Source organism: Pagrus pagrus (genome assembly GCF_965226575.1).
Source record: "Pagrus pagrus genome assembly, chromosome: 24".
Lineage (NCBI taxonomy): Eukaryota > Metazoa > Chordata > Actinopteri > Spariformes > Sparidae > Pagrus > Pagrus pagrus.
Genome location: NC_140206.1, coordinates 12,025,868 through 12,048,920, shown reverse-complemented (window position 1 = coordinate 12,048,920; position 23,053 = coordinate 12,025,868). Strand labels below are relative to the sequence as shown.

General features: G+C 40.0%; 1 protein-coding gene across 2 annotated transcripts in view; it reads left to right on the top strand.

Moving 5' to 3' along the window:
* The window catches only part of LOC311253436 (gamma-aminobutyric acid receptor subunit gamma-3-like), a 92,037-nt gene that overhangs the window by 59,304 nt on the left and 9,680 nt on the right, over positions 1 to 23,053 (top strand). For both annotated transcript variants that reach the window (XM_084347406.1, XM_084347407.1), the window contains 2 exons: positions 4,968 to 5,105; positions 13,617 to 13,769. In XM_084347406.1, coding sequence (XP_084203532.1) covers positions 4,968 to 5,105; positions 13,617 to 13,769 — 291 coding nt within the window. The remainder of the gene's footprint in view (positions 1 to 4,967; positions 5,106 to 13,616; positions 13,770 to 23,053) is intronic.

Sequence of the window (23,053 nt, the reverse complement as noted above, 5' to 3'; positions counted from 1 at the left end):
ACATGATGAATGCACTTCTGATTTTTCCTTGAAAGCAGACATATTACTGTCAGACATTATGCAATAACACCAAACATGTGTTGAATTTGTGTCCTGGCTCTTGTGACACCGGAGCTTTTAAGCTACTGTAGCTGTCTTTTTTATTTTTATTTTTTATTCACTGCATAATACGAAAAACCTCTCTGATAACTGGTGCGCTCAGTACAGAAGACATAAAAAGCCTTACCTATGATTACAGGCACTTTGGACTCGTGCAGTTATCCAAATCACAGGCATAGCTGCAATCACATCCTTAAGAACACTCTGTGCTGCTTTATTGTAGGGCATTTACATTTCTACTGCAAATACCATTGTGTATGAGCAATGCCTTTTGCGTCACTAAAGGCTGACCATGATTGAGGGTCAGATGGCAATTGGCATTTGCATTTGTTTCTTGTCTTTGTCAAAACTCAGAAAATTACATGTCTTTGTTCTCTGGACAAATATAGAACGAAAAATCACAACCCAGCCGACACGTCATTACATGTCTTTATGTTTCTAATTACAGTTTCAGTTTGTGACAACGCTGTGCTTAACGTTAGGTCAGCTTCAGGCACAGAAACCACTTGGTTAGGGTAAGGAAAAGATCATGTTTTGGTTTAAAATAACCTATTTGGTTTTGTCTTACTATCACAGCTCGAAAATGACCCATTGTCTTGGTATAAATGTTTCGGTTGTGTTGCCACAAAGACGGCTGCAAAATGTCCTGACAGTCGCCACACCACATGTAATCTGAACGTTTATGTGACACCCCCTGGCGATTAAACTGAAAATCAGCATTATATATTAAAATAAGACTAAGAGGCTGTATGAGAGTGTGTGTAGGTATAGTCGTATAGTCGAGCTAAATGCTTACACATCTTAGTTTGGCATGTTGGCATGACAACATTTGCTATAGTTACCTAAAGTACAGCTGATACTAATTGGAATGCCATCACTTTTGCAGGTATCAAAGTTTAACTCGTTTATGACTTTTTGCTAGATTTGACTTTTAACACCCCCTTAATGTCAAGCTCCCAACATTTCTCAGTAATGTGCTCTCATTTGGCTCTCTGGACTGAATGTGGTGAATATGCTATCAACCAACCAACCCCAGTTTACAAGAGTGGAGTCATTCCAGTGTCTGAGTCCTCATAACATTTCAGCTACAGGATCTAGCTACTTTCCATTTAAAATAGTTGGAAAACACTGGGCACTAGATGAAAAGCAAGGAGATCTCCAATGTTTTTGTAATTCATCCTGAGGGGGCATCCAATATTTGCTAGGATTTGTCACTCAAAGCCATATCAACCTCATTGTGACCCTAGAGGAAAAGTCATGGGATGACCGAAGTCAGTGGGATTTATCCTTTTGGGAACATGAATGTATAAAATTTCAACATCAGTAGTTGTAGAGCTTCTTCAGTCTGGAGGGCCAAACAGCTGAACGACATTTCCATCCCTAAACCCGAGCGTGACTACAAATCTTAAAATGCATAATATGCAAGCCCAATCAAATGTGTTTAAAAGCCTATAATTTAAGCAGACCCGATACTGTTATTTGCTGCCATTCATTTAAACCCAAAATGGCTTAGTTACACGCCTTGCAAAATGATTACTTTCCTTTTTTAAGAATGCAGAAATTTCTAAATCTCAGTGCTGTTGAAACAGGCTATCATACATTTAAAGATGTAATCAGCAGCTCCCAGTCACTGCTGCCCAAAAGAGCGGAGGACCTCCATCACGACTGCCACAGGGCTCGCTGCATTATTTGAAATGCCACCACAGGGGTCCTTGAATGGTCAATCATCCGAAGTTGATTTTGAAAACCTCATCTAAAAATGGACTTGTGTTAAACTTTTGGGTGTGAGTGTTCAGAACAAGGGAAATAATGCTGAACGCTTCTAGTTTAAACATATTCCCACAGCAGCTGACGCTGGAAATAAACTGTTGCTGACCTTCTGTACAGGTAGAGCTGTTGAAAAGAGTCGCTGCTTTGCAATCGGTGGAAAAAAGAGAGCGCTTTGAGTCGGCTGGTTTCTATCCTCTCATCTTATGCTGGGTTATCTTTACAAAGCATACTGTATTGTATTCAGACAAGAAGCAGAATTGCAACATTAAACACAAGTCTTGTTGCACCAATATGGATGCACACTGTAGATAGATATATAATTGTTTCTAAATTTTTCTACATACTTTTGTAGGCTGGCCTGGAAGTTAGCATCACCCTGGTTTCCTTGACAGAAAGCCTATAAGATTCTCAATTGGATTTTGGATTATTGCAGAAAATATTCACTGTGGCAAACTCAAGTTTATGATCATTTCACAAATAATCACATCTTTAAGGATTTTTGAATCTTGCAATGCAATCGTTAAGTAAAAAGCTGATGTTGGGCTATAAACAAACTGCATCGCGGTCACATGACCTCGTCACCATCGCTAAACTTCCACTACGCTATACTCCACTATAAATTGATCAGTCTGCAAGTTGGATAATTAGAGGTAGAATAGTTTGCAGCTAAAGTCAGACTGATGAGAAGATAAACCTCTGTAGTCTCGCTCTAAAACTCACAAGTTGGGTTTATACTGCAGTATTTTATGTTGTAGTACAAAAACATGAAAATCTCATAATATTTCAGGCAACCAAACAAAAACCCATTGAAAGAAAAACATTGACTTCTGACAAGAAAACCAGAGGCACAAAAATACTCATTTATTTCAGGGTGTAAGGACTCATTACGGCTGTCATAGTTTATAGGCCTACTTTCTATCACAAACAGCGAGGTGAATCTGCATGTAAAATTGGCTTTAAATGCCTCTTTTCTCTACTCACATGATACTGTTTTTACCGGCAGATATTCCTCGCATCACTCTGGACTTTGTTTACAGTAATACGGCAGAAGCAGACATCCCACGTCTCCTTTTCTTGGAGGATAGACAGGGAGGATATTAAAGCCAAGGCAGCAGAAGAGTGTAATTTATAACACTGTGTAAGAACATGTTGCTTCAGGGGGCTTTTAAGGCATGAAATATGACAAACACTTTGTAGCTATGAAGTTACACTGGTAACACAATGGTAATAGTGTTTGCAGTAAAGATAATTGTACAAACACACCAAGAGAAATATGATGGCAATAATGTTTGCCATCTATATTAGTGCGAGGAAAAAACACCTCTCTTGCATTATGGTGATTGCTCTTCTTGGTTATAGATGGCTATCCTCTAAATGAGACTATTTACATAATTAGTCTGGTTCCCACTACAGGGCACAACAAGGCTCCCCACTTGCTCATTATTTCTGTCACTCATTTTTCTAAAAGATTGCTTCAACTCATCAAATTAGCTCAGCTTCTTTCTTTTTTTTCTTACATGGAGACGTTGTTGTTGATGTACATGTATTAGCTTTCATAGAAACCCAACATCGCGGGTGCTTTCTCGGGCTTGTGTGTCACTGCTTCACCCCAGACAGAATCCGGACGTGAAATCCTTCAGATTTAATGCCGAACATGTCCAGGATCAGAACACTATCATTCTGCTTGTAAGCATCACTTGGCTCCTCCGTGGAAAGTACTTTCACACGTCAGATGTTTAAGAATAGGCTTGTCACAGAAGTATATGGAGGATGCATAGCCTATAATTTTACACTATAAAGTATATCCCTTTAGATGACAAAGTCGAGACACTTTTCTTTAAAGAAGACTTGCCTTTTCTCACCCAAGATCACAATACCTCGCAATAAAGCAGACAGACCATTGCAATTTTATTTGATTCAAGAGCGTACTTGAGGCGAATTGACTTGCACTTGTAGAAACAGGTGAAACAATTCCATCATAATTAAAATTTGAAAACTGAATAATACATTGAATTACATGGGAGAGTGGCTATTTCATCAACATGGGTGCACTACAGCAGATTTCAATCAAGTTATAAGTCTCCAGTCCTTTGAATAGCCAATAAGTTTATAAATTGGTATAAATCTGGTTTATTTCTGCTGTTAAGTTGGGGATTTTAACATTGTGCTCTGTGGGCATCGACTTGCTTTTGGCGCCAGCCTCAAGTGGTCATTCAAGGAACTGCTGTTTTTCGCACTTCAGCGTTGGCTTCATTTTTCAGCCCCAGAGGTTCCCGCTGGGACCCCTCGTTTCTATAATATGTCACAAACACAACAACAGGAGTTGAAATAACATGAAGTTAAAGTAACATCGCGTGGGAATCAGCACTAACATTAGCAAGATAGGCTAGCTTCTCCTTTCCACATTTAAACTAGTCAGCCAATATGCCCTAGTTGGGAAGTTTCCATTTTATCAAGTGGAATAGAAACTCTAAGGCATGAAAGGTACTCCTAAATGTTCAGTGTTGTAAAACACAAATGTTTAAATAGCTTACAATACATTAGCTATATGGACACTATGAAGTACATCCATTTTAATTACTCTTGTCACATTATCTTTCTCTATTTAAATTTTGATTCTGATCTGATTCATATGAGAAAGTCAAGCCATTTACTCTCTAAAGAAGACTTGCCCTCGCTCCCCCCAGTTCACAATACCCTGCAATAAAGCAGACAGACCATTACGGTTTCATTTGATTCAAGAGTGTGCTTGAGACCAATTGACTAGAGGTGAAATTATTCCACTGAAATTAAGATTTTAAAATGAAATAATACATTGAATTACATGGGAGAGTGGGTATTTCATCAACATGGGTGCACTACAGCAGATTCCAAGCAAACAAGTTAACAGTAATTGCTCAGTTGGTCTGCAGTCCACTGAATTGGCAATGAAAACTCCCTGTATAAATTTGTATAAATCAGGTATAAATCATGCATACAATAAAAACTGCATTGCTGCATTAATCCTTCCTGTATTCTATGCCTTCAACTTTTATCTCCGTCTTCTCTCTCTTCCTCATCCTTTCGCACACTAAACTCACTCTCTGTGCGGTTTCTAGACGGCTACCCACGAGACGAGATCGTGTACAAGTGGGCCTACAACTCCGTGGCGACTTCAGACCAGAAATACTGGAGGCTTTACCAGTTTGATTTCATGGGGCTCAGGAACACCACAGACGTGCTCACGACGACAGCAGGTAAGAAGGAAGGTCGAGGAAAAGGTCAACTCCGGCAGTTCAACATGCCGAAAGGGTGCATATCATGCCGTTACGACTGATGATAATATAAAATTGATCTCCAAAGAGAAACTTCACCCTGCCCTCAGCGCAGGTCAGAGGTTGGTTTTTGGCTGCAGGCTAGCAGCTTGAACTGGCAGGAGTCTTTCTTGCTGTTCGGCGGGGTTCAAAATAAATCTTGAGTATATCTGCGCCCAAGAGCTTTGCACAGGTTAACATTAGCACCACGCCCATAAATGTAATCATATAACTACAAGCTCAAACCTCATAAGTATTCCCCTCGGGTGTAAGGGGCAAATAGGTTTTTCCACTGACATTAATCATGAAGATTAAAGATTAAAAAGGAAGTTTAATTATTCACTCCTTTTCCTTCTCTCTTCCCATGCTCTCAGCGTGGTTATTAGGCCTTGTCTTCCTTGATGATTCAATTTAAGTTTGTTGTTTGCGAGGCAGCTGGAGAAATATTGTCGCTCCAACAGGTGCCAGTAATTATACCCACAACTGGCTGCGCGGGGTGGACAAGCTCCTAATACATTTTTAATGCTTTCACGTGACCTCTGAAGATAAAGACAGATTTTAATGGCTTAATAAGCGAAGAATCACAAATGAGGGAGATGAAGAGCGAGCATCAGGCAATGATTGTTAGCCCTGTTTAACCTTGCTTATGACTGTATATTTGTGCCATATGGTCTTTTGTCTTTGGAAAAACATGCACAGGTCTGCATAATGACCTCATTCAGCTTTCTAAGAGCTGAACCACCGTTTATGAATAGCCGAGGAATAGGAGTACTTGGTGTGATTAGGAGAGGGATCACGGGTTGGCATCAAATTAAAGGACAACTCCACCAATGTTACACATTAAAGTGTGTTTACCGGGCTTGGGGAGTACTACTGCACATGTAAGAAAAAAGTAGTATCAAGTCTTTTGTGGCTCCAGAGGAAGCTGCATGTAATCTGATAAATAGTCTCCAGTGATGTCACTGTCACTCAATGGCTAAGTTGTATTGTTGGTAATGTAGGTGCCAGGCTTTGAAAAGCAGTCCACTGGTCCAGCATTGCACTCTTATCACACTGCTGGACTCATTATGGACAGTTTAATAATAAAGGATCAAAGTCGATACATCAGAACCAGAGATATCGCCTTTTTATTCCACACATTCTTCTTACTTTTCAAAACCTGCCGCCTACATTACCCACAATGCAGCTTAGTCACTGAGTGACATAACTGGAGGTAATTCATCAAATTACATGCAGCTTGCATGGAGACGAGCTGTATTGTAAGTCAATCTCCTTTAGAGAATGTTGCAACGCTGTTTTGCTGTGAAGCTCCAGAAATGTTTTGTTGGCTACGAAACTTCACCTGACCCTCCATCTGCATACGGCTGAGGAGAAAGAGACTGAATTTTATTAAAAAATATCCGTTGTGTTATGAAAGGCATTGTAGAAATGTTGCTGACATGTTGGAAATGTACGAATTTGAACACATCTGTGCTTTGCAAAATTAGAGGCCTTAAGTTTCCACATCACACTAACATATACTCGGCCAAGTCACCACAATAAAATGTTAAAAACACTGAGATTGGGCTTTTCAGGCAAGTACAGTAGGAGACATCAATAGTGAAGTAGTTAAACTCCTGAAATGACAATATTTGCAAAACCATAGATTCAGGATCTTTTTTAAATGAGCAATGAAGAGTAGATGTAATTTTAAGGATTTTAGCAAGATAAAAGTACTTTTATGTGGGAATAAAACATATCAGAGAGACATTAATAGTCAAAGTACAGTGTTTATATACCTCTTAAAACATGTCTGGAGGGTTCTCACATAGCTAAATCAAATATATCCCTCCTTAAAACTGAAGATGTTAACAAATTCTATCGTCTGTTAAACTGTAGCACCCGTTAGGAATACTGATCAAGCATCCTGTTTATATCTGATGAGAAGCTGCCATTGTGTGCTTGTTCCTGATCACAAAAAAAAAAACAGGTGACTGATGAGCTCTCTCATCCCGAGACACATTGATGGCTTTATAAATTATATGTTTTCCTGGACTCCCGCTGTAGCGTCAAAACACAGCCAAACTAATTTTCTGCTGAGATGCTCAAAAGACAACGGCAAACCTACACATCTACCTCATGCTGTTCAAGAAAATTAGCCGTTTTCCCATTTATTACCTCGTTTTCTTTTTTTCCTGTTTCACTTGCCGGAGCTCCATCTCCACACGCATGATGATTAGATCCCCGGCTAAAAATACCTATCATTAATTTACATCATGACAAACTTCGAAAGTGCTGCGTTTCTCTTCCTCTTCCTCTCTCTCTTTCTCTCTGGGTCCCTCTCTCCGCTTTATCCTTCATCCCTCATAAACACATGAGGTATGGGGCTGTTTTAATGAGGACAGAGTGGACAGATCCCCGGCCACAGTGCCACCGGGGACCTCCGCCGCAAATCCACCGTCGTTATCAATTCAGCAGCGTCCTCTTCAAAAGGCCCCAATGCGAAATCCCAAACACTTCAGTGCTTTGTTCTGCTATCCCACACAAATTCCCCCAAAAGCTTCTATTATGTCTTTTTTTCTGCGGTTACATCGCAGAACTGCTGACGATCTTCCCTTTTTTACATGTCCACCCTAGAATTGTTTCAAATGCCTTTTTATTTCTGAAGAAACGGTCATGAAATTGCTGACAGTGCCATGCCTTGGCCTCTCATTGCACCATGGATAACAATACTGATATTCCATTTGATGTTTTCTTCTCTGCTTGATGTTATGAGAGCCTTCACACGTCCTTTGACTGTGCTCACTAACCCACAGACGACCGCAGAACATATTAGAGTCACAGCTGGAAAGCATGAGATGAAAGTATCATTGCATGTGGAAGAGACATGGACCACACATGCAGTCACTGAAAAAGCATCAAGTGACGGTACTTTAAATTCCACCATTGAAGAGGACTGTGGTGAGGAAAGTAAAAGAGAAGCACTTCCTCCTCCCTCATTACCATTACTTAGGTGCTCTTGAGCAAGAGCTTTAAACCCCAAACTGGGTTTGTAGTATTCAACTGACATACACATATATTCCTCTTGCCTGTAGTGCTATTAATCCATCTAGATTTTGATCTAGATTTTGCCTTGCCTTTTGGAGATATCGTCCATTTTCTCAAATATAATGGAACTAGATGGCACATGTGGTGATTAAAGTGGGAGCTTTCTTCTGTGTATTCATACGGTTGGCAGGTATAGTTCGGTAGAAGTAAAATAGTTGGACAAGGGCTGTGGATCATCTTCAGTAACCAGGTCATGATTTCTGGAAAGAGTTCTTCAAATGTATTTTTTTTGGCGCTTTGAGCACCAAAACCCAAGTACAATCTAGTTCCATTATTTCGAGAGAGGTCCTACATCTCTGCGACCTACATCTCCAAAACACAGCAACTCACACCAAAACAATCAACGACGGATAAATAGCACTACAGGTAAGAGGAAAAATGTGTTTAATTGATGGTGAATTGTCCCTTTAAAGTAACAAACATAATGCAACAAACACATGTGCTGCGGTCACATGACAAAACATTATCACTGCAGTCAAAAAATGTAGTCTGTAGGATTCACTTTGGTTTGGGGTAGGGAAAGATAAATAAAAGATCAGTTTGTGAAACAGTCATGAAATGTAATATTAAGGATTTCTATATATTTAAACCAATTTTCCTTTTGACAGTTGCACTGAGTGTGGAAAGTTCATGCCCCTGTACACGAATCATCTAAATCCACATTAAATTTCTCGAGTATGTCACGAACTGAGGTTGAGCCGTCTGACATTAATACGCATAAATAACCCTCCCAAATGGATAAATTAGTTCACAAAATGATGCATAAAAAAGTGTGGAAAGATTTCCAAACTTTGTAGAGGAAAAGTAAGGCACTCGTATGCGTGTTATTCTCCGTGCATCACTGCAATTGTGTGTCAGTTTAGTGAAGAAGCCACAATAACAACATTTCAGCTGAGTCGTCTTGAGCTCACTCATAAAACAGCTTTTCCGAGGATTTTCCTCACAGCTTCCAAACACAGAGCAGACCTGACGGTATGTCATGACAGAGTCAGTAGACGAGTGTAGAGCGGGCAACTCGGGCTAATAAGTATTCTGCAGGAGTGTGTCAACAAGAGGGCTTTTTACTGTCCTAACAGAATGTAAACAGAGGGGATGTTTGCTACAGTGCACAGAAGTCGCCACGCTGTGTGTGTATGCACAAAGCTGTAGATAGTCCATCTGGGAACGTACGTTTCTGCTGCCTCAATACAGTCATTAATGCAAGCTAAACAGTATAATCCTGCAACATTTGCAAGAATAAGTTTGCAAAATGACGCGTATCTTCCGTGCATTAAACTGTCAGCAGAAGAGTGGATGTGAACTGTGTCTATCTGTGGCTGCATCTACAACTGTGCAGTGTTTTACTGGGAGGGGCGGAAGTAGAGAATAATTCAAGCTGCAATGAATTGTTTTATTTACCCCTATTGGTATATAAAATTGAGTTTGTTTTTTGTTTCTTTTATTTGACCAAATAGATTGCTTGTGGAAGCGTTCTATCTCAGACATAACAGGTTCATAAAATTAGACAGTTTAATCTTGATGAAATAGCAAAATACGCTTTTATGAGCCTACTGTGATGTGATTAAGTCTTACTTTATTGTAAAGCTGCTTTGGAGAAAATTAACAAGGTTATCTGCAATAGTCCTTGTGAAATACAGTCAACATATTCTTTTTAGTACAAGATCTGATTACATATACATCCTTTATTTATGGGCCATAGTTATAAAATTCCCTTCTTGCTCGTTTTTAATTGCATTTTTGTTTTGGCAGCCAAAGGATTTACAGACCTGACTTTATATGAGTGAAATGTGATTAATTGCACTATGTATCCTTTTAGCTCTGCATTAAGATAACAAGATAAGCTGCCTCAAAGCCTTCCTTAGTGCCTTAGTGTCTCTGCTAATTGTGAGAGGATGTCAGCGTGGATCTGCTCTATAAGTAAGCGTTATCCTTCACCTGCAAAATGTCTAAAATCAGCTCTGCTTGCATCACTCACTTTCTGTGGGATTTTAAGTGAAGCTGCTGGCTGCTGTTTGTATATTTCGTGGCCCCTGCAGTTCACTCGCTTACAGTGCTCTGTGGTCAGCGTTTTAATGGGGCACAGTGGGGCCTTTTCTTTTTACAGCTGCTGTTCCCTAGGCGAACATTGCGATGTTGATCCTGCAGATCGGCGAATGCTTAGGTTGAGGAGGCACCTGTGCACATACATTCACGGTACTCCAGTTATGAACATTCACGTTGAACAAAAGTGAGCTGGTTATGCATTTCCCCCATATACACGATTCATTTGATAAGTGAGTAAACTGTGGGGTCACAAAAGAAGCAGTACCTGCCTGCTTTCTCATCTCAGAATCAGGGGCCAGATGCATAAAACTCTGTAGAGCGTCCTTTTCATCGGATTTTAAAGCTCTACGTACGCCTGATTCTATAACTCTCCTTCGTTGTGACGCACTTGCACAAGCTTAATTTACACAATTATGCATAAATGGATGAAGAAAAGATACTTGTGCCTGCTCTACCACTTAATAGACCTAGAAGAACAGAAAATTAAAAGTGTAATCAACCAACTGTGTTTGATCAGCATCAGAACAGCCGTCATATACATATATATATATTTAGCACCCACACATGTACCTGTAAACCATCGCGGCGGTTATATCTCAATCATTATTAAATCAATGATTCATCTACAGAGCTCATAATGAAACATACTTTGCAAAGTGCTTTGCAATTCAGGATTAGATGGAAATATCACTAATGTAAAAGAGAATGATAAAATTATTATTATCATCACTAATTTAAAATCAACTTCATAAATTTAACTCTGCCTGACATTTTAACTGAACGGCATGAAGACTGCAAAGTAATAACACAATCAGTGATATTGGCAAACAGTCAGTCATCCAAAGCTTTACTCTCAGGTTATGTCTCTCCTTATATGTCATGTCCTCATCATCTAGAAAAACATGTATACACCTGGTCTGAATTCCCCTCACATATTTCCTTTATGATACCAGTGTATGTGTGTTAAAAGGGATTTGCTTGGTTTGATGTGACTGCGACAGACTTTTAAAAGCAGAGAAGTTCTCTGAAATAAATTAGGCAAAAAAAAATCAAACTACAGAAAAAAATGGACCTGAATCAAAACAAAAACCTGTGCAGATAATTGTTACATGTTCTGCTCTTGTACACATTTGCAACTGAGATAAACACTCCTCTGCACCAGTGTCACCAAGTCACCATGCTCTTTATTCACCGCACCTGGTGATTTAAATGATTATTTCAGTTCTGTGTGGAGTATGAGGTGAGATTCAGCTGCGAGCGGAGGACAGAAGGTCCTTTTCAACAGATGTTTTATTCAATCTGACATCCTTTTCATGGAAATGTGGCAGCAGATTATCAAACGGCATTCATCAGTAATGTTTAAAAGTAATGCTCTTCTGAGGCGTAGAACTTCGTCAAGGTTACAGCACAATAGCTTTTGTTCACAGAGCGTTGTAGCTCAATGTCTACCTGCTGCTGTTATTACTGCTCGCAATAACAAGCATCCTACTGTATTTGGACCATTAAAGAGGCAGAAGAATAACTTCTGTCACACTCTTCATTTTTCTTGTCCTCACACTGACAGTGCCATTGTAAAGTTGCTCAAGTAAGAGGAAAGTTTTCATGGCTCCATTAAGCTTTTCTTCCCTTGTAGTTTCTCTTTTGCTCTCTATACATTTTATTCACCTCACTATTTTCCAGCTATCTCCTCCCTTTCCTGGCTCCCTCTGCCCTTGTCTTTTCCCTCTCCGTCTGTCAGCTTTCCCATTTGATCCGGATTATCATACTTTAAGCAATTATAGAGCCAATTCTAAACTATCAGAGAGGGAACTGAAGACTTCTGATGTCCAATAGGACCAATAATAACAACTTTGACAAGTTTCACTGAAGTTTATCGGCTCTTCACAGCACAGAAAGTGTCTTAATTAAAGTCACTCAAGACCTCAGATGTAAGCACAGCTTTAGACACTTCTGACAATCACATTAGAAAACTGGACTGAAGCCTCTGTATGACGGTTTCAGTCAAACTATTTTCACAGACAGAAAATGGCTAATTTTTTGTGTGGCGTTCCCCCAGGGGTCATTACCCAGCCCCTGGCTGTTTTTAAGGGCTACATGTAGGGTTGCAAAGGCATGAGATTTTCACACTGTATATAGAATTACACTATTATTACTAATATGATCAGTTACAATCACCCTTAATGGGATTTTTTTTTATTTAACAAATTTAATAGTAGTTTAACAAAGATTAATGCCCTGATGGACATGAAACGATCAATACTGTGTATAAGCAAATGCACATGATATGATGATCAACAGTTGTCATACCACGGTCTACCTTGAAATGGTCCATTACAGCCACCATAGCTATACCTACATCCTGTCCCATTGTACACAGATCTGCCATTGTGTAAACTCTCCTGACTGAAGTGCAGCCTAATCTAACACTGTTGCAGTACAATTTGGTTCTAGCCTTTGTTTTGATGACCAAGTTAAGAGCACAGCGTGATGTTGCCTCCAGCTACATATCAGACCTTTTTAATTACTCATGAGCCAGTGTGCTGCTTCACATCCTCGGGGATGATGGTCTGTTGTTTATGGGTGGATAGAAAAGTTTAACTTACAAATTAGCAGGGTGACCTTGCAATATGATGCAACTTAATAATACAGCATTATTCTAAGCTACAAGAAGGTTATCTCAAGCAGAGCAATTTATATAATAGTCTGCAGCTTTGTGAGGCTGTATTTGTAGCTATATGCTCATGTCAGCATGATAAGATGCTCTGAAAGACAGTGCTAACATGATGATAATCAGCTGGTGTATCTTCTCAAGTGTGTGAGTATGCTAATATTTGCTGATTAAGGGTGCAATACATAAGAATTGGTCACTTTGAATTCATACTCCCAGCAGATGAGAGCAGCATATCACCAGAGTAACCGTGCCGCTAACTGTATTCTTTTTATACATCCATGACTGTAGCTACTGTTAGCTTGCTAGCTCAGTTAGCTGTGAAGCTAGCCTGAATACCCAGGGAGTGTTGGTGTTTACACCGCTAGCACAGGAGCTTTGAAAATGGTTTTTAGGCCCGGGGCTAGCTGGTTAGCATGCTAACTTAGGCAGGTATCTCTTCAACGCAATACATCAACGTTTTTGACATACCTTAATAACTTATTTCTTCCCATTCTGTGGCTAATTTGAGTACATTTTTGAATGTTTTAAACTAAAATTCGTACACATTTAATTAAGTAGTTAATGTAGGGATATCACTTTATTGCATTCTAATTTATGTACATACGTTTTGCCTTTTAGTGACAGTTTCTATTCTCCATTTTCTCTCTCAACAGGTGACTACGTGGTGATGACTGTCTACTTTGACCTCAGCAGACGGATGGGCTACTTCACCATCCAGACCTACATCCCCTGTATCCTGACCGTGGTCCTCTCCTGGGTCTCCTTCTGGATCAAGAGCGACGCCACACCTGCAAGGACGGCCCTAGGTACAAACCTGCACCACACATAGCTCTGCAGGGAACATTACTTCATTTCAAAAAGGCTTTTATGACTTAATCCTTCTTGGGAACAGTAAGTTGTTTCTGTACTTTTTTTTTTAATACTGCTATTCTGTTACACCCGCCAAATTGGCAGATAACTCCTATCTCTCCCGTGAATGATCAGCAGAAGGGAATAGTGTTGATGTCCAATATATTGTCGTCCATTTGCTTTAATCGAGGTGATGGGAATACTTTCACCAGATAATACAAACCCTGCCGCTGTGTGTGTCTAACATGAGGGAAATGATTCGGATGATGTGGCAGGATTTAAAGGCTTTTTGATCATTCCCGATCAATCTGAGATTTAGACAGCTTGATAGCAAAAGCAATAATCTCTTTTTTGATTGGTAACTGCAATATTATTACTCAGTCTTTGTGCAGTAGTTATTACTGGCAAAAGCAATCATATTACAGCAATGCTCGCACATCCCTCAACATTGTTGTGGAGTGAAAGAAGGCAACAAATGAAGAAAAAGCTTTTGTTTATCTCGATGCGTGTGCATGTGTCACGCTGTGTGTCAGCATGTTTCACCGTAACTTCAGCTGAGCATTAAGCCATCTTTGAAATTTATGTCCCATCATTGTTGCTTGTTTCCTTTTCATCCTTTATTGCAGTGTTGATCTTGTTTTTCTTTGCATGAGTTGACAATTCTTTTGAATTATTTTCCTCCCCCACTGCATGCCCACCATTAGCTCATTTGCTTTCCTGTGGATGATGATGTTGTGCTGATGGTCCCATTTAAGGTGGAATTCAAGGTAAGTGTCTCACGATTTCATGTCCATGATGAAATACTGTATAGCATGATTAAATAGATTGTTAGGGGAGTAAAGGAGAAGGTTGCTGAGGAGGCAATCAACTCTGACACAGCTCCAAACCATCAAAAACACATCAGCTAAAAACATTCTAGTTCCTGAAAAAATAACCGTCCCATATGGACCCTCAACGAACAAATGTTGGCCATGTATATTCCTGCAAACCTCAGAAACTTTGCATTTCTTCAGTTAGGCTTAGAAAAAGGTAATGTTTTGCTTTAAAATACCTGGTTTTGTCACCACAAACGCAGATAGAGATGTCCCACTTGCTGTCAAAAATACCTGGCTTTTGTTGCCACAAACGGCGTGAAAATTGTCCCGAGGTTTCCTTAAACATATCCAGTATTGTTGCCTTTACGACTGTTAAAGCACGGCGGTTTGTTGTCAAAAAATAAACTAAAACTAAAATCTCAGAAATGTTGAAACACAGTCTTGAACAATCACTGGCTTGGTGACTGGACTGAGAATCTTAACTCACACTGACTGTGACCCAAAGAAAAGCTCGATCAATAAACCTTTCTTCTATACCTTGGGTCATCTTTTTTAATTTGTGTTTTAGTGTATATAGCAGCATCCCGCTCTCTTTCCTTTCCCTCTCGAAAATCAGCCGAATATGTGCTCCGTTTCAACAGCTCAGCTGGACTTTAATAGATCGACATAAATACAAGTTAAAACTTTCCACCGATTTCAAAAACAGAGCAAACCACATATTCATCCATTTAACCCAGGGTACCTTTGAATACTGATTGAACTGTTAAAGCGGAAATGGACAACTTTTCAATGATCTCCACTCCCAGCGTTTCCTTGTGTTGGGTCCGCTGACACAAAGATGGCTGCCGCTAACAGCCACTGTACAACTATGTGCTATGAAAAGGCAGCGTAAAAGACCTGGTTGCATTATTAAGTTGGCAGGATTTGTTGCTTAGGTGTTCTCAATCAAGTCAATGCCCGTCCCTCAATCAGCAGGATGGTGCCATTTTCCCACAGCCATTACACTTTGCAATCAGTATTTACTTTAAGATGATAAGTTAACTGTCTATTGCTGGTTTGACTTCTCCAGAGCAGTTGTGCTTCGGTGCCTTGCTCACTGGCAGTTTGGTTTGTAATTATCTTCCACTGCTGAAATTCCTTAATTTCTTCACTTGACCAAAGAACCCAACCTCCGGCGACCTTCAACCCCCGATGTCACTTGCATCGAGGCAGCACTCACAGCTGTGAAGTACTTTAATTCCACTCAGTCCCTCCTGCCCTTCATCAGCTTGCCAGTCAGCCAATATCACAGAAGGTCATCTGGAGCGTCTCTGTGGTAATAAAGAAGTTATAGTGGAGCTCTTTCCATCCCTATTCCTTATCAAGCCTGAAGAAAAAACTGCACTGATAGTTGAACAGTAAAGTCCGTCTCATGTTATATCGAATTCAATAACAAGCTAGCGTTCTTGCTCTAGCATGTGCTGGGCCAAATAGAGTCTTTCCACTTGCGCTGTTAATGAAAGCTAATCATAATAAGACATTGTGTTGAGTGTGCATTCTGCACGGTGTACGTTTTGTTGTTAGGTTGATGAAAGTTGACGCTGTGACGGTGGAACATCAGAGCGTTGTGAAGCAGATGAGATCAAGAGAGACGAGAACACAAAGGTTTATTTTCAGAGTGTGTTAAGAAACGTGTTTTGTAGAAGCTGCAGATTTGTGCTGAAAGACTACTGCTTTCATGCTCTCTACCTAAAGCTGGTCAGTTAGATTTTTTTATCTACCAAACACCTCGTAGCTTGTAGATGAAGATATATTGGAGAGGGTTTACTTCCTATTAATGTGGCTGGGCTGTAACAGATTTTCTTTTTTAACACTAGGAAATATTTACGCTCATTACATCACAGTTATAGCCGCTGCTATCTCTCCCAGCTTTCACCTTCCTACTGTGGCTGTTATTTAATGTGTTATCACACGGCTCCCAATGTGTGTGTGCGCGCCCATCTGTCTCTCCATCACTCCGTCAGCCTGTCTGTCTGCCTGGCGCAGACAGCAACCGAAGGCAGTCGAGGCTTACAGTATGTGGGTGGCGGTGTGATACATTACCAAAGGCAGTGAAAGGCTTGTGATCATCCTCAGACAACAGGTAGCGCAGAGAAGCAAGCTGTCCCTGTCCTGATAAACATCCACATCCGGCTCAATAATAGAAAGTCATTTAGCCTTTCTTCTCCAGTGCATCGCCCCTGTTTTCAGTGCAGCCTGAAACTTGATCCCAGGGCTGAAAGGGGTGAGGAGAGATAAGAGGAAGAAAAACTGGGCACAAGAGAGGGAGTGTAAAGCAAAGTGAAGGCCTCTGGCACGCAGAAATGTCAGGAGGAGGGAGGAGGATCAGTCAGATCGCCGTGAGGTTGAAGTCCAGGAAAAAGGCAGGTGATGCCACTGCCCCCCACCCCACCTCACCCCTCAAGCCTTGACAAGCTGCTAACATGTTCCAGGTGGTATTTCCAAAGAGCTGTCACTCACCCACGACTCTTTCAGTAGCAGGATGTTTGGAAAAGCAGCAGGGTTGAAGTGAGAGAGCTGAGCTCAGGTTGGTTCCCTTTAGACCTCGATCTCGTAACACTGATGGATCTTGACAGAGATACGGGGGGCTGTTGATGGGAATTAAACCCACCCGAAGGCACAAGTCGAGAGTGTAGAGCTGGAGAGGGTAAAAGGGGATCGTTGCACTGCAGTTAGTAGAATATTAGTGTACACAAGTTCACTTAAAGGACCAATTCATCTAAATTTAGCAATGCTGATATTTTTGAGGTGATAGATAACCTCCTGTGACATCACTCAGACGGCGTTGTTTGGGTTTGAGGAGCTCCTGATCTCTGTGACAAGGAAGACGAATGTGTGGAAGAAAAGAGGGTGATATTTCACCGAATAATCATCCATCGAAATCATTAGTTGACACTGCATCGTTGTAGATTAATTGTTCATATGAGATTTTGGCAGTAATGAGTGACATCACAATGCATCATAGTAAGCTTTTCAGAGTTGTTTTGGGATGATCTTCTAAAAACAGCTTTTAATTGTCGTTGAACAAATATTTAAAAACCATTTTCTACGTTATGCCATCTTAAAAAAACGGAATTTAAGTATGTAGATAAGGAAAGACTCAGCTATCCCTGCAAGAAAGCAGTGGTGTTTGTTACTGCAGTCAGACAGTATCTTCAGCTCGGTCCAATCAGATCGCAGCTTGTTCATACGATACAAGGCATATCATGAGCAAAACAAGCAGTCAGCGCCATGGTTGAGCATTTTTAGTTGTATTTAAGGCCTTTGTGGTCTACTACTACTGATACTACTACTACTACTACTACTACTACATTGGAATAGTTGATGTCTGCACTACACATGTACTTTGCCCCTGTTAGATTAATCACTGACTGTGGCAATTAGACTGAAATGATTTGACTTTGGAAAAGAGCACTATGTAGTTTTGGGGAAGAAATTTTAATCAGAAGAGAAAGATCTTCATTGCTTGTTTATTCACTTATGGAAAAAAATACATATGCCTGAGTTTGTATAATTACCTCATTAATATTGTAAATATTAAAATTCCAAATTTGAATTTCTTCTCCAAAACTACACAGTGCTGACCCAGTCATTTGTAATTGGCCTCCACTTTACCCTATGCAGACATTTTGGCTGCTGGACGTCACACTAACTTATCATTTACATCCAACTTAAAACAGCACAGGGCTGCTTGAACATAAAATTGTGTTTTGGGGCATTTGCGGACACAAACCTTTCTGTTGTTTTTCTTGGGAGGACAGTCAGTTTGTACTGGAACTATTTTAAACCAGAGAAAATGCTCCAATCCCCAAACAACACCCTGTTTGCTGAGTATTTATTCCTCTCAAATATTGGGCCCTGGCTAGCAGCGAGCACTGGCAACAAAAGAAGCTTATTTCTGCTGGTAGGGGTGTGGTGGGGGAAAAAAGAGGCAAAATTCAAACACCCAAGGTTTCCCTGCGAGAGCCGTCATTCACACAAACGCTTGTCAATTGTGATATGTCAGCTTTGGTGTAAGAGCTGACAACGTTCCTCCTGGGAACTCTACCAAGAAGGCGGCAAGTTAAAGATAGGTGATAGGAGAGAGGCATCAGTCCTTCAAACTGTGCTGCGAGGCGATGGAGGGATTTAAATTGGATGCTGTGTTCACTCACTATATGAACAGTAGATTGTATTTTTTTTCTTTTACACCAGATAGGGTCAAATGGGAGTGGTCACTACTTCCACACGAGGCCATGGATGTGTCCATGCAATCAGTGAGTTCATAGAGTGTAATTGCAGCATCAAAACAAGGAGGTTTGTTGCTGCATCATGATCTATAGATATCAAGCAGATAGTCAGATAATACATGGCTGACTAAATAGGGGAGAGCAGGCTGGTTGCAGACGAGACTCAAGTCGAGCCTTCTGACTGATTACATGCATGGGAGATGTGGCTTTAGGTCACGGCCTCTACATTGTGCATGAAACACCTTTAATCAGATTAGATTGAAGTAGCCATGTGTAGCATTTTAACCTCAATCATTCGCACATTAATTGGAAAACATCAGCATAATTACCATAAACAAAGAAGCTTTCGCAGAGGAGACTGTCAGCTCGCTCGTACACTGCGTTTGAGTTTGTGTTGATGTGGTGGAAAATCTGCAGCTCAAAACAACAGCGCCTTCACTTTTGCAAATAATACACACTTTTATTCCACTTCAACTAATCTCGCTGCATAATTTCAACTACACATTAGCCTACTTTGTGAGAACATGTACAGTATATTCACTGTTATTTTGGGAGCTGCTGTGATCACTGATGGCACTCTGGGTTAATGGGACGGAAGGTCTCAAAGCTAAAATTAATTTATCTTTTATGTAACATCACTATTTTATCCATGTTTGCTGTTTGCATGGTTAAATTAAAAAATGCATAGAATGTAGATACAGACACTATTAAGAAATGTTATTCGGTACATCGTACTACGATGCAAGCTCGACATAGCCAGCCTTTCTTTGACGGGTATCATGACGGTGGTTATCAACTTGCTCTGTTAACCCAGGCTTTCTTCTTCAGGCTCTGTGCGCCATTTGGTTTGTTAATTGGCTCTTTTTCCACACAAAATGTTAGGATCCGGGGTGTGCATCCCGCCCTTAAAAGACAATCTGAAAATACATTAAAATAAGATATTTCTATAAGTTCCCTAGTCATCTATTCAGCAAATCTGATATACTTCAGTATTTTTGTAAACTTTTTGTACCTCAATACAGCAGATTTAAACATTAAATTGCATTTAGGTCGAACAGACATATTGAAGGATCTGTGGAAATCACTTAATATTTCAGCCAAATCAAAATGAACTTTAAAACAGACTTCAGCAAATCAGTGAGAGGCACCTTTTAACTGATTTCATCTTTCATCTGAAACTCTTCACAGAACCTTACGTAACTTGTAGTCCACAAAACATTTTTACAGCAAAACAGTGTTTCAGCATTCTCCTAAACAAATGTAGATTTAAAGTAGACTAACAATGTAAAATAACAACAGAGAAAAAGGCATAAACTGTCTCCATACAGCTTTTTTCTGTGGAGCTCCAGAAATGTTTGTGAAGCTCAACAAAACCTTTCAACCTTTAACGCTGTGTGTCCGGTGTAATCCAAAAATGTTATAGAGGAAAACAGCAAATAATCTCCTTTGAGAATTTTCGCAGAAGATGAATTTACTAAACCTAAACATAATTTATTAATAATTTCAGTTTGAGCCAGGTAGCCGGGATTTTAACGTGGGAAAAAGACTATTCTCTATCCCGTGAGACACGCTTCAATGGGAAGGACACCAGACCTGTACGTGTAGCAAAATGAGGTCCATAAATACAACACTGAATGCTTCATCCATTAAAATTACAAATTGCAGCTTTTCTATTGACTAACCAAATATTCAGTGTCCTATCTTATCAGCTGATATAAAAAACACTGGTCTTTACAGATTAAATCTATCGTCATTATAAAACCCATGCAGTCTTGTGACCTGGCCACTGATCCTTAACTGGTACTCTTCAGTACTATTTATAGACGCTGTATGCGCACGAGCTGTGGGCTGTTCCACCTGGTTTTACCTCTGGACACACAACAAAAGTCACCATCTGATATTTGTTAACATACTGTGAAAAAACCCCATCGCCGCTACATATGAATGACCCTTTAATATTTTGTGAGTTTACTTGCATTTAAAAAACAAAGAGTCGGTTCTTTCTTCTTGCTGTGATCACACCATCAACGTTATGTCACGCTCTGAGAATGTCAAAGCATATTTGCTTTACGCAGGCATATGTACTGGAGCTTCTCTCACTTCTATGTGAAGGCTTGTTTTCTGTAGATGTGAGACTTGGTGTTGTTGAGATCGCCTGCACAGACAGGAATCACCCGGTTGCTATGGCATCATGTAGCAACAATTCCCTCAGAATGAATTAAAGTGTACAAAGAAAACTCGTGACCTTGATTTGAAATAGCAGCCCAAACTGTGAGCAGCCGGTGGGTAGCTTGTGATAAAAAAAAAACAACAACAAAGAAAAACAGTAGTGTCCCTGCACTTGCTGTTTTATACAGATCACACAGTATACAGTGCACTGGGATCCGAACAGATACTAGGGTTTAAGGTATTAGAAGCGGAGAGTTGTTCATTTACCTAGTTTAGTGCTTAAATCTAATGAGCGGGAGAAAAGAGAAAGTCTAGACGAGCACTAGACCAGAGGAGGTAGCTTGAAATAGATGGGAGCAACTCGTCTCTATGGAAACCACAGGCGAAAACAGTGGCACACTCTGCCATGAAAGACATGTGGGAGATGAGGATGAAAGAGACGGAGAAGAGAGAGGGGGAGAGAAAGGGATGGAGAGGAGGGGTGAGACGCGGCATGAGGAGAAAGAGGGAAGGATGAGAGGGGGAGACGGCGAGCTTACGAGAATGATGTGTGTGTCACAGCAGTAGATATCGATGCCCCCAGTGGGCATTAATGTCACTGGGTTCATCTCTCTTTGAAAGAATTGATTTCATTTCACCAGGCGAACACAATATTCTCCTTTAAGACGCCGTGGGGAGTAATTTCTCAAACAATGGCACTGATGACACAATGAGACACATTTAAAAGTTATTTCCAATTAGAATAGTTATTTAACAGTGTGACAGGTATTCATTAGTGCTTTCACAATTTGACAACTATTTTAGAAAAGGTCAGTTACCTCTGAAAGCGACTAACTCACCATTAGCAGCAATCGTTTACAAGTAGCTGACAAGTGATTGGCAGTACTCTCTTAACCTGGCTATTAGACATTTTCATTTAAATGTGAGTTTTCACTATTGTGCAAAAGCCTCATTTATCACTGTCAATTAAAGACAAGTGCACTGATGAGGGCTTTACCACTGCAGAGGCTGACTAATGACCAGACATGGGTCAGGACATAACCTGAGAAGTCTACAAAAAGTGTCTATCACGCACTCATATCGAGGGCAACTGTTGCTAGGAAAGAAAAACGATGAAAAGTTGCACAAGGTATATATATAAAAAAATGTAAGACTTATGAAATTGTTAAGTATGACATAGTAAGTCAAAACTAAGATATTTGAGGCTTCTGAAAGAGTCCGAGCAAGAAGGGCTGCTGACTCAAGTCTAAAGATATATTACCCAAGATAGGTGTTAACTGAATACTGTGTTCAAGAGATAAGGTAGATGTATTGATTGCATGCTAATATGGCATGCAAATGCTCATGGAGCAGCCATTTACCAAGTTTCATCTTATTGAAGACAACAGCTTTATTGAAATGTGACATCCTTTAAATGTTGTACATACTGCCACAATGAATAAGTGTAAGTTCACTCAAAAATGAAAATCCCGTCATTGATAGCTTCACAGCGAAAAAGCTTTGCAGCATTCTCCTAAACAAATGAAGTAGGGACTTGCTTTAAAACTTAAAACAAAACACAAAAAGAAACTGAAAAACAAAAATTACTCCATACAGGTTCTGGTGATTAAAACCACCCAGACATGATTAGTATACATTCTGTGATATCGTGTGATATCGTTGAGGTGAGATGTCTGTACAGAGCCCAAAGGATACTAAAGACAATACCCATCCTGGCCAGACTCCACCATGAAAAATATTTGTTCTCGTCTAGCATAAAGGGATTACATTTAATTGCATTTCATTGTGCAACCAACTATTTTCCTTTTTTACGTCATAAAATCTGAAAAAGTTTGTCACAAGTTGGACACATTCTTAGTCTATCACTTATTTTTCCAGAAACATTCCCGTTTCCTCTTTTAAATTAGTTGATATTGTTGTCAAGAGAAACGATGTTGGTGCTGAACTTGTCACTGATGAATAAATGCGTGTCTATTCATTTCGTAGCTG